We start from the raw sequence: 12,747 nt of genomic DNA on the forward strand, positions 1-12,747 counted from the left end.
GTCATAATTACAGCAAGTCTACTTTGTCATAATAATAGAACTTTAAACTATTAAAACTGCTAAAATCGTCCGTATATCAAGTAAAACAACATAAACGCAACACATAGAAAGCAAATTGTTAAATCATTTGTTCAAATTACTTAATTCAAGTCATTTAAAAACAGTGACTTAAGTCAAGTGTTTGACTTACAAAATCATGACAACACTAATATCATAGGCGGATGTACAGCAGTGACCCACCCTATTTGTTGAACACGGTAATTTGTTTTATTAATGTGTTCTCCATACTAACCTTGGTGTATTGATTAAGTCGAGATTACCCATTACCCAACTAGCAAATTAGACCAAGGATTTTAGGGAGGGGACCTATGGGTGTTCAATTCATCGAGAATTAACTTAAGTTTAAGTCTATTTATTTTAAATTAACTCAAGTTCAAGTTAAGTGATTTGCCTAACAGCAAGACAAGCCCAGTCCAAGTGATTGTCATAACAAGTCAAGTCATTTTCATCAAAATAAATTATGATTTTTCTTAATTTTACTCAGCAAATGCTGACAAACAGAATATTTTATTGCCGTGGTTTAAAAAAATTTAAAGAAACTAAACGTATAATATAATATTATGTCTTTTAGATTTGTTTATGTTGGAAATACCACATTTCTAGAGCACTATGATTGTTACGTTTGATTGTTGCGCTTGATTGTTATGTTTAACTTAAATCCTCTACAGAATTCAGCTGTTCGCCAAGTAAAGTTTGTAGGCTGCGAACCTATTGTTTACATTTCATTACTTGGGCACCCCAATTGCTTATTGCCTTGTCGCTATCATGTGGTAAATAAAAATTAAACAGGTTGTAATTATAAAAGTTTCTTGCAATTTAAAGACCCTTTATTACTTCCAGCAGCCTTAGCGATTCCAACTTTTAACTGTGTTCCTGACTTCAGGGTATGCTCAAGGCAGTCAGAAAAGGCGGACTGCTGATTTTCACAACGCGTGCCGAAAGCACGGAATCGTACAAAGTGGTGTTTGACAGCAATCTGGCAAAGCTGGAGCAAGACGGAGTTATTGAGAGACTCGACTGTCAGCAGTTTGTTCACTTCGCCAACGCAAAGAATAAGATCAATTCGAGCTTTTATGTTTACAAAAGGCTGTAAAACTCCGTTGTGTTGTGGCCGGCTGCATTTATTTTAGATGCTGCTGCGGCTTCAAATGTGTGACCGTGAAAATAATTTTACCTGTAGAGTGTTAGTTTTGTCTTTCACAAAGATTTAGCCAAGTATGAATAAACTGGTAGTGTAACTGTGTAATGAGAACTGGATTTTTGAAGTAGGTCATTTCTTGACTTATGCTGCTTCCCTAAGGGGATAGACTGTATTTTGCGTTAATGTTTGAAAAAAAATATATAATGTGCTATTATTAAACGAGACTTTTTAAATAACGAAGCTGTTGTGTAAAGTAGTTAGGCCTGAATTGCTTGCAAGCCTAAAATCGAAAACTGGAGCCTTATATTAAAATCCTAAACTACAGTGGTTTGGCAATATGAATTTATTAACTTTTGCTGGTTTCCATAATAGCTTAGCTGTGTAAATCAGTCATTCTAAAACCACGTGCCGCGCTGTACAAGGCAGACTTGGTTTTTAATTATATTTTGTTTTGACTGAGAGACTAAATATGCTGTTGGACAAAGTAGCATTTTAGTAAAATCCGAATTAGATTAGAACTAGAATTTGAGCACACAAGCAATTCACAAATTAGATTAGAATTATATTTAGTCTCATTTCGATCTAATTCATTGAATTAGAAAACTAGAATTGTCTAGTTGTCCAAGATGGTACCAGGGTCACCAAACTACGGCCGCGGGCCAGATCTGGCCAGCAGTGTTAATTTTACCAGCATATTTCCGTATTTGCCTACAGTTCAAATATTGTCGGATACAATTTCAAACTAAGTTTTAATGAAATTTTTAACTGAACATCAATTTTGTACAGCTTATCCTACTTTCGTCTTGTCGCCTACTTATTTCTATTTCATTCGTTTATAATCTAGTTAATATTGTTAATACAGTTCTACATAACATTGTATATTCGGCCCCCGAGCGTAAATCAATGCAGTTAACCGGCCCTTATTTTTTTTTTAAATGCCGGAGCTCCGCACTACGCCATTGTTTTGTTTTTTCAACCAGAAAAAAAATTAGTGTGCCGCAGATTTTTTTAAACTTTGTGAAATAATCTTTTCGCATAGCAAGCAGACATACAGCCAAGTTTGCGAAGTTTACACTGGGGCACTAACTGATAATAAACATAATACATTCACAATATACTAACTGATAATGAAGTATTTTTTGCCAAATTCCGTGTTTTAGGGTGAATGGCGAGCTATAGTTCGGAGCATAATTGGTGGAGGTCGTAATAAGATGTGTTAAGAATAGCAAATCCCATACCAAAGTTGGTATAGCATTTTGAACTTTTCAAATACGAATAAAAAGGTACCCGAAACGTTCGACATGGTTCCTACTTGTGCATGGGCTTTGGTATCCTTACTATGAGCTACAGTATTATGGTTTCGTAGAAAATGTATACGGTAAATTGATTATTTCTTGGTTTACCGAAACTAAATAACTAAATAAACACCGATGTATATGCGTGCAATTTGTGCAACCGAGGCCGACACTATCTTTGGAGTTTGGTGAAAATGGATTTCTGCAAAATATGAAATTGTGCTTTGTTACCAGTTATCCTCTTTTGTGTTAAAAAACCAACTATATCAAAGCGTTTTGGAGGAGATTTAGGTAAATCTGGCCTTAAGTCTGTTTTCAAATGACTTGACTGATAGAATTTCGGAATAAGCTTGACTTGACTTAATATTTCAGATGAATAACTTGACTTGAACTTAAACCTGACCTAAATTCATTAAGTCTTTTATGACTTGCATTATAATTATGTCTATTTATATTAAATTTTTTAATTTGTTTATATATTTCATTTTTCGCACGTAAAACAATAGTTTGCTACATTTTTCGGAGCATTAATTATGCTTGTAGGTTGTAGTTAGACGTGTAGAATGTATATCAAAGTTGATAAATACATAAGACTATAGGTAGCGCATTTTGAACGTCTAAAATAATTCTTTATTCATTTTCAACAAATTGTTATTATTTGAAACGTTTAAAATACGCTACCGACTTCTCCACTGGGATTTTTCTGGAAAGACTTGACATGGACTTAAGTTATGTCATCTCAAAATGTCTTGTTTGACACTGGCCGTACTAACCGTGCATTGCGCCCTATAGCTTTTTAATATTATTACTTTTACCGTTATTAAAATAGATTTATTTTAATTAACATGAGTTCTGACCTTATTGTTCTGCTCAGCTCAAAAGCCTTAAATGCTGTCTATTCTTCAAATATAAAATCAAACTGTAAATTTAAATAGTGGGCTATATTAGCGACGAAAAAACAAATTTCACATATGCAAAATTATAATACATATACAGTATACAAAATCTAAGTAAAGTCCCGTAGCGTTTTCAGAGAGTCAATTTTAAGCGAGTTTTGCCTTGTAAGCCCCGTATATTTATACAGGATACTTACGGCATAGTGATGTTTCAGATTGGGCTGTGTTTTGCTTTAAGGCCAACAGGCCCGTGTAACCCGCTCTGTGGAGTGTAAACACTGGCTCTTACGAACATTTCAATAGCCATGAGATGGTGTAATTAGGACCAGAGTCGAATCAATTACATTAATTCAGTTCAATTACAATTACTCTCTTAAATGTTTCAATTACATTACAATTACAATTACATTAAAAACTGTAATTAATTACATCAATTTTAATTTCGGCATTGAAACTTCACTTTTCTCAAAATCAATGTATTGAGCCAAAATTTTAGCAAATAACAATTAGAATTACAAAGAATGAAAATGCCTCAATTACATTAAAACCTGTAATTAATTACATTAATTACAATTACAAATGATCCAACTCTGATTAGGACTAGGAAATCGTTTGCTTACGTATAAGTCCTTTAACCTAGCTATAAAGGCTAAACGTTAAAAAATGTTATGGCACGTTTGTAGCAATATTTAATGTTGCAATATGCAACACGCCCTTCTCACCACATGTAGAATATGTTGACCACCCCTGATCACTAGCCATGCCGATTTAATGACAAAAGCAAAATCTACAAAAATAAAAAGTAAAATTGCATAGGTTGATTCGTATATTGAATTTATCACTAAAGCCGCAACATTGCATTAAAATTAGGAGCAACGCTGCAAAAAATCCACAAAATGTATCAAACCCTCCTGTAAACGTAAATGCTCGAATTAATCTTCTTATCCAAGTTGGCAAAGTGAACGAAATCTTTGCAGTCCAGTTTCTCAATAACTCCGTCTTGCTCCAGCTTTGCCAGATTGCTGTCGAACTCCACTTTGTATGATTCCGTGCTTTGAGCACGTGTTGTGAAAATCAGCAGTCCGCCTTTTCTGACTGCCTTAAGCATGCCCTAAAGTCAAAAAACTAGTTAAAACATGGACTCCCTAAGGTTGTAGGAAGTTATGGGGTCTACAAATGGTGAAAAGATATCTTTATTTAAAATTGTTTAATTTGTGTTTACAGAATATTAAGTTTTTTTTAACTGTCATCATATACTAAAGTCAGAAAACTGGTTAAAACTTGGGACTAGCTAATAATGCAGGAAGTAATAGGGTCTACAAATTGTAAGTAAGCTATCCTAAAACTAATTGTTTAATTTGTTTTTACCGAATATCATAGCTATAGTCTTTTTTTACTGCCCTGGTCATGCCGTAAGAAACACGGTTAAACTTGAACTGGCAAAGGTTGGAATGAAGTAATTGGGTTTACAAATGTAAAAAGCAATCTTCATTCAAATTGTTTAAATTGTGTTTACAGGACACCATTGCAAGTATTTTGTAACCTGCCTTCATATCCTAAAGTCAGAAAACCGGTTAAAACTTGGACTATAGCTAAGGTTGCAAAAAGTAATAGACTACGATTGTATAAAAACACTTTCTTACTACAAATTTTGAATTTGTGTTTTTATCGCATATCATAGCAAAAGCCTCTGTTTGTGGGCATCTTATAAGGTTTAGCCGACTCATTGTACTGTTAGCTTGTTCAATTTGTGTTTACCGGATATCAGCATAAGTCTTTTTTAACTGCCCTGAGCATGACTTGAAGTCAGAAAAACAGTTGGCATTTTTGGGGGAAGAAAATAAATTAAAGCCAAAAAGTAACAGGTTTTCTACTCAAGTAAGTGGTAAAGTAAACTTGGTCAGTTATAGGATCAGCTTTTATCATATAAAATTAGTAGGTCCTTGGTTAAATCAGCGCTTCCTAATCGGTGCGCCGCAGGCATAAAACATAATTTTTTTAATTTTGTTTCTGGTTAGCTTATTTATCCTACAGTACTTTTAAGGTATGCAACTGTAAAGGCAATGTAATAAAAAATTGCAGGCAATTGAAGAGAAATACCGTTATACCCGAAAATGTGTGTACTCGCTTCACTCGCCAGGTCAAAGGTAAAGTCATAAACTTAAGAAACACTGACTTACCTTTCACTTCAATTATTTTGACTCTAATTAATGTATTATGACTAGGGCGAATATTTTTTGACTTGTCAAAAAAAGTCAAAATTTTGTCAAAATTTGCACGTTAGGTCAAAATTTGTCAAAATTATTGCAAGTCAAAATCGATTAAAAATGCACAAAATTCGTTTACAAAATTGAAAAACACTATGGTCAACTATTGTTTAGTTAAAATTTTATCAAGAAAATGTAGTTTTAAGTTGAATTTAACGACATATTAACTGTATTATGCCTTCAATAGAGCAAAATAAATACGGTATACGCGAGCTTGCAGAATTAAATATCCAGGCCTTTATCACATTAGGTTCAGCTAGAACTTGATTTTACATTATAGTTGTTTATCTCTGAAAACAAATGTATTGAACAGTATTGGCTGTCTTTTCCATAACTAGAGTTTTGCTAAAATTTTGAAATTATTTTTAAGTTGTGAGCTTATTTTAACTGTTTACACAACATTTTTCTAAAATACTCTTTTTCAAATGACAAACATAACAATAAGCATTTTCATGAGGTTCGAATAAACTCGAAAAAATATCTGATTTGTTTTGTCCGTACGTCAGTAAAACTTCAAAAACGTGTAGTTGACGACGCCAAGACACTAATGCAGGACTTCAAACAAAAATATGCTGTTTAAATCAATGATTTTGAAATAGGTCAAAATTTTGTCAAAAAAATATATTTTTTGGTCAAAATTTGTCAAAATTTTAATGTTTTAGGTCAAAAAATATTCGCCTCAATTATGACATCATAATAGACAGAGGTAAATGAACGCTCAGTCTGATTCGCCTTAAACGAAAATAAAATGGTACAGTTTGGCCCAGTGGTTGGTTCTCTACCTAGGTTTTATGCGAAAGTTTAGGCAAATTATAACAGATTTAATATGTCAGGATGTATATTGAAATAGGAATCCCAGCGATCTAATCTTTAAAGATAAGTTTATGAAAAAAATGGTAGGTTACAAACTGATCGTAACTAAACTTTAAAACGCAAAAGCTAGTTTTGGTCCAATAACCTGGCAAAGAAGCGTTTGAACGTTTTAATTCCACCTATAGCATTTGGCCTTTTTGAGCCTGTACCGGATCGGATTTTGTATTTTATTTATTTATTTTTTTTTTGTGAGTATCAGATATCGGAATAAAATATCAAAGATAGGACATCCTTAGCAAAGGTAATGAATATATGTAAAACGGGCCAAACAAGGATGCTAATCGTCACTTAAACCAGTGCTTCTTAAACTTTTTTAGTTTTGTTCACCCCTAGCATTTATCTCCAGCAAATTCAGCATCTTTCATGGCTTCAGTATTTTTTAGAAATAAACGCAACGCCTTGTCTGAAAGTCTTGCTAAAAGTATTAGCATGCAACTAACTTGAAATGCGAAAAAAGAGGACATTTGGACATTTTTAAGCGTCCTCGGAGGACCATTCAGTTTTCTGAAGAAAAGTGGATAAATCCTCCAAAAATTATTGGTTTATACCCTTATTCACCCCTATAAAAATTTTGGGTATAAATTTATACCCTTATTCACCCCTTTTGGTTGGTTTACCCCTGCAAAAATTTTATTCACCCTGGGGTGAACCATTCACCACTTTAAGAAACACTGACTTAAACAATCACCAGTTCGCTTCATTAGGCAACGTTTTGGTTCCAAGGACAGGCTTAGTGCCTAAAAAGCTTTGCAAATGGCCGTATTTGTCTAATTCTAAACAGGGTAATCTATATAAAGACAAATTGTTAATGGGTTTTAACGTTGGCCTGATGAAGCACGGTGGTGCGAAAGCTTGTCGATAATACAACATAATATGTCTTTATATAGTGCCACCGGATTACCCTATTTAGGAGCCTAAAAAGGTTATCATTTTAAAATAAAAAAAAAAGCGATAAAACGATTACCTCGATTGATGTCGCCGGAATGTGGTTGGGTATGAAAGATCCGACGCAAAACATGACGTCATAACTTTCGTCACGCACCGGTAAAACCCCTTCTTCGTTTATCAAGTGCCGGATTATGTTCCTATTTACATGCAAAAGAAAATTAATAAAAGTGGTTCAAGTACAAAGAACCAACAACAGCACATACAAGCGAAAATTAATTTGCGTACATGAGCTTTCGGTGTACTAATAAAAACGTAAGACGTAATCGTTGGTCAAAAAGCACCTCAGAAGGGCTAGATCACACCTGTTGATAAAAATATGTGTGTCTATTCTTCATTAAAGGATGATTTTTATTTGTATTCAATTGAATGTTATATACCTGAATCCCAAATTCTTTTTGCTTGCCACATAGAGCATTTCCATGTTGGCGTCCATAATGTCTATTTCGCCTTGGTAGTTTGCTATTTCGCGCAGCATTTTGCCTCCAATTCCAGTGCCTGAAATAAAACGCATGACGTCAATCCCATGTAGTCGGGATGTCCGATGAATTTGCAATTACGACAACTAACAACTACTTCTGAAATTATAACATTATACTGTAGAGCAGGGGTTCTTAAAATATTTTTTAAATGATTTTGACCAATCTTGACCTGACGTTATAAATCAGGGATCGCGAACCTTTTCATTGTGCGGGTCACAAACCCAACGTTAATTCTTTAATCCTTTCATGAAAAATTTAATCCTTTCATGATTGATAACACTTCGATACTTCCAAACGAGAAAGAGGGTCATTACAAATCTGAGGCGGGACAGTGGTTCGCCATTCCTGTTATAAATCGTGACAAAATTTTGTCCTGTTTTACTAGATCGATAAACATATTCACCCTACTCATCATGTGTATACTTTAATTAACATACATTTCTACAGCGGACAACACCTACCGCAGTGCGGTTCTCAACCTTTTTTGGCTTGCGGCACCCCTTAGAAATAATAAATAGATTGCGGTAACCCCATAAGATCACCCCGGCTGAGAACCACTGACTTACCGGCTCCAACGTCCAATATGGCGTTCACTTTAAGGTCGCCAACGTACTTCATGTAGAGTTCCACGCTTCTCGGCACAATGTTGTAGCCTAAGTCATCGAGGTTCTCATCATAGCTGCTGCTCCACGCGTCGTACGCCTTCTGCGACTCGTCCACATTTTGACCGTGAATTACGGTACTCACGACCTTCAAAATCTCCTCGTGACCTTTGGACATTATCGACCTTCAACACTTTTTTTGTATCTATACCACAGCATCCCTGTCGAAGTAATAAAAGGGATAAGTCTGGAGCATGACGATCGGAGGTTGTAGTAAGACGCAGTAGGAATACAAAGCCTATAACAGAGGTAGGTATCATTTTTGACGTTTCGAATAACTCTTTATTCAAAAGATATTTTAATTTGAAAAAAAAAATTTAACACGGTAATTTGACAACATAACTCAAGTCCAAGTCAAGTCATTTGTCCAAAATACTTTAGTTAAGTCATTTGAAAACAGGCACTGTTTGGGGCATCAAGGCGCCGTGTAATATTTAACCTTCAAATTAAATATCCTCAATCCGCAACTGTTTCGTAGTGGTTTATACGTAGTGGGCCTTCAGTTTCTCTGAAAAGAGTACTTTGGGCCGCAACAAAAAACGTTTGCCGACCACTGGTCTACTCTATGGTTTGTTTGCTATGATTCTCTTGCTAACTACCACTAAAACTAGATTGTAGAGTTAATAACAACATTTTACCGTTTTAAATCACATCAATTTCCTTTGCTTTAAGTGACCTAGGCTTGCTTATGTTTTGTGTTATTTTATCTGCTTAAAACAAGTCATAGAACAGAACTAACTATCCGATTCCCAGGTCCCTGTACATTTTAAACAGCAACATACAAAATGTTTGGGCTTCATTAGCAAGAACGTCGTGTTTTTATACTAAGTGTGTTTTACATATAGCAGCATAAACTTTGCCAAAGAGTTAGATTTTAGAAACATATTTATGCCAAGACAAATTGCCTTTGGCATCTCACGCGCTGTCTGATGCAACAGGTTTTATTTTGTACAAATCAATTCTGCAAAAAGTCTCACACTGGTCGCAAAATAAACTGGTTCGGCATTGGGGCATGCTTTGTAGCATAACGGCTGGAAGTTGCAGATAAATATTAACTCCCTATACTGAAGTAACTGAAGTAAGTATTTTCTACAAGCTGAAAATGAATATCACAGTAGTTGTCAAGTATACCTTCGGTATTTTAATGTTAAATATGATTAAATAATAGTTACAACGTTCACAAAACGCTCTACCTACTTCTGTATGGGATTTGATGCTCAAATAAGTCTTACAGAAATTTGGCTTAGTTTTTCAACAGTTGATACAAGACTTACACGCCTACTAGTCACAGACAAACCTGTATACAGCATCTTGCAAACCTGCAAGCTAAAGACAACCACAAACACGTGCCAGTGCACAGTACAACACTGTAAGGCGCACCCTGTGTAAACAAAACGATGAGCTCGCCTCACTTTTCTCGTTTCAAATTTCGCCGAATGGCCAAGCGGCGGTATGACGCAACAATTAGCGGCTTTGTTGCCAACAGATTTCATCAGAACTTCGAGTAGACTACTTCAGGACCCAGCTGAGCGAAATGAGCAACAGGACTCAAAACCAAAACCTGCACAATGTGCACTTACGATATGTGGCGATAAAGTGCACATTGTTCAATATCGCTGAATGTGCAACTTACAATGTACCAGTGCACGTTATATAGCAAAAGAAATAACTTCATATTATACGATTTTTCCGATGATGTTTATTGTATTGAGAAGATAAAGTAATGCATGTTATCCTTCGTGCAATTCTTTTTATTATTATATATATTTTTAATTGAGTCCCAATTCTATAGATTTCGGACTATATGGGATAAATTTACTAGAAAAATAACTATAAACCTGCAAATTTAGCGAAAAAAAAAACGGGAAAAATATTTTTAAATGTTCTTAATTTTTATCTACTCTGCTTATGTGGTCATGGTTATGGCGTCATTGGGTATCGCGATATTGGTTATTGAATAAAATGTCAAGTTTTGGGCACCCTAACCCAATTGCATGTTGACACTTTGTGGAGCGCAGCCATAATGAAATAATATTTATTGCAAATAAACAAACGACAAACAGTACTTACAGGTACTTGCGATATACCTACAATACTTAACTCCAACGTATACGCGATCTGGAACCCCACAATGAACAGTAAGACTGCTGGACGCTGGTTTAACCATTCACAATATTTCTTATATAGCCTTCATCGGCCTGATGTGAGTAATTGCTAATTTGTTAGAAAACGCGACACATAACACGACTTAGGAAATCAGCCATTCGACGAACGAAATTATAACACGAGGCGGGAAGTTAAAATGACAGAATGAGCGATTCAGCCGGCAAGCTGTTCACCGAATGGACAGAGTTGACGGGGTCACAGTTCCAAAATCCAAACTGCTACAACTTCTTCCATTTTAAATGTAATTCAACTGCAATATTGCATTTAAATTTTGTTAACTTAGAAAAAAGTTTGTTAGAATTAGTTAAACATTGAATATCCATAAGTCAGCTTAGATTGTTTGTTTTTTAAACGATCAATGACTCCTTAAAATAACTTTCGTAATTAGTGGCTCGATCGACCTCTCTGATTCACTGCAGTTAAAAAAATATAAGCATTCTTTATTATGAAATACATTTAAAATGGGTGATTGTAGAAGGTTAAGTCAGGCCATAATTCCGTAAATTTAAAAACTTCACCATAAAATTTATTTTACAAAACAGGAAAATTGAAGGCGTCACAGCACGCATATGGAACAAACACAATTAAGGAAACAAAAAATACTCACTACAGGGCGAAAACTAATAGCAAGAAAAAAAGTTGGAAATGGTTGAATAAAAAAATTTTAAACGGAAAGAGCAACCTGAAATGCAGCGGCAATATTTGCGAAATATTTTAAACAAGATTATAAACGAAATAGGTAGGCAATATGATAATGCGACAGAAAAAAATTAAATATAACCTCAAATGACAAAGGAAAATGGAAATATAGTAAAAATAAATTAAACATGACCAAAAAAAAACAAATGAAAGGTTATCGAAATAAAAAAATTAATAATCAATTACACTGAAGGGAAATTGAAGACGAACGTAGAAAACTGCTGCAGAAACATAAAAAATACATAAGGTTAGATTACAGAGAAAAAAATAATTACTGAGAATAAAAAGTAAAGGCATACATTTATGCAACATCTAAAAAGGTAAAGAACCAAACGCAACTGGACAAAGTTCCCAGTTTTCATTTGCAAATTTTTCCACATAAATTAATTGCAAATTGCAAACCTATTATTTTAGCCACGATAGCATAAAAACCTCCACTGCAAAACCGCACACTTATTTTTTTTAGCTCTGTACCTGAATGTATTCATTTTCCTTTTCGCCATAGACTTCGAGCAATCAATGCTTGTTTAACAGCCTTTCAGGTGCATTATCTGACGTGGCATGCCATAGCATTGTGATTTTACATTCAAATATTGCCTTTCGTGTTTGTAAATATATATTGCAGAATTTCTCATACAATTTTGAGTAACAAAAAATCTGGCGAAAATTGTGCGGTCCTTCTCCACGGGGACCGTGTTCCTTTTATCTGTCTTCTGGTAAGAATAGGCTATAGCAAGTACAAATCCTACATCTGCTTATCTGTCTGGTTTTAAGTTCAATACTAATCGGCTGCCGGACAAATAGCGCCTTACCATCACACGCGGTGGAAAAAGTGATCACGGAAAACAGAGTGTGCACCTTTACAGCCACCTTTGCCGCACATGCACATTAGATGCATATTTAGTGTACATTTGGTGCAAATATCGCAAGTGCACCATTTGCGCACTATGTGCACTGAACCGTGGGCATATCGCACGTTTTGGTTCGTGCACATATGACAAGTGCACAATGTGCACATTTTGGTTTTGAGCCCGTCTCGAAATGAGCGCGCCGAGATTTCTTTAGAGCAGGGGTGTCCAACAAGCGGCACGCTTGCCAAATGCGACACGCGACCTAATAAAATATGGCACGCAAGACCCCCTAAAATACTTAATTTGTTATTCAGCCAATTGTCAAAAAAATCTTAATTTTTTTATACAGTAAATTGTTTATTTCACTAATATAAAACAATCGCGGCAATCACGACAACTAACAATTACCT

General features: G+C 34.9%; 1 protein-coding gene across 1 annotated transcript; it reads right to left on the bottom strand.

The window, feature by feature from the left end:
- Window positions 1–3,436: 3,436 nt before the first annotated feature.
- LOC146165434 (uncharacterized) lies at window positions 3,437–8,778 on the bottom strand. The gene is made up of 4 exons (XM_083382213.1): window positions 8,526–8,778; window positions 7,858–7,975; window positions 7,497–7,617; window positions 3,437–4,503 (listed from the first exon to the last, which is right to left on the bottom strand). The coding sequence occupies exons 1-4, from the start codon at window positions 8,737–8,739 to the stop codon at window positions 4,294–4,296; spliced, it is 663 nt and encodes a 220-aa protein (XP_083238339.1). The 5' UTR covers window positions 8,740–8,778; the 3' UTR covers window positions 3,437–4,293.
- Between the last annotated feature and the right edge of the window lie 3,969 nt (window positions 8,779–12,747).

The sequence above is a fragment of the Ascidiella aspersa genome, chromosome 2 (assembly GCF_963924565.1).
Source record: "Ascidiella aspersa chromosome 2, kaAscAspe10.2, whole genome shotgun sequence".
Taxonomy (NCBI): domain Eukaryota; kingdom Metazoa; phylum Chordata; class Ascidiacea; order Phlebobranchia; family Ascidiidae; genus Ascidiella; species Ascidiella aspersa.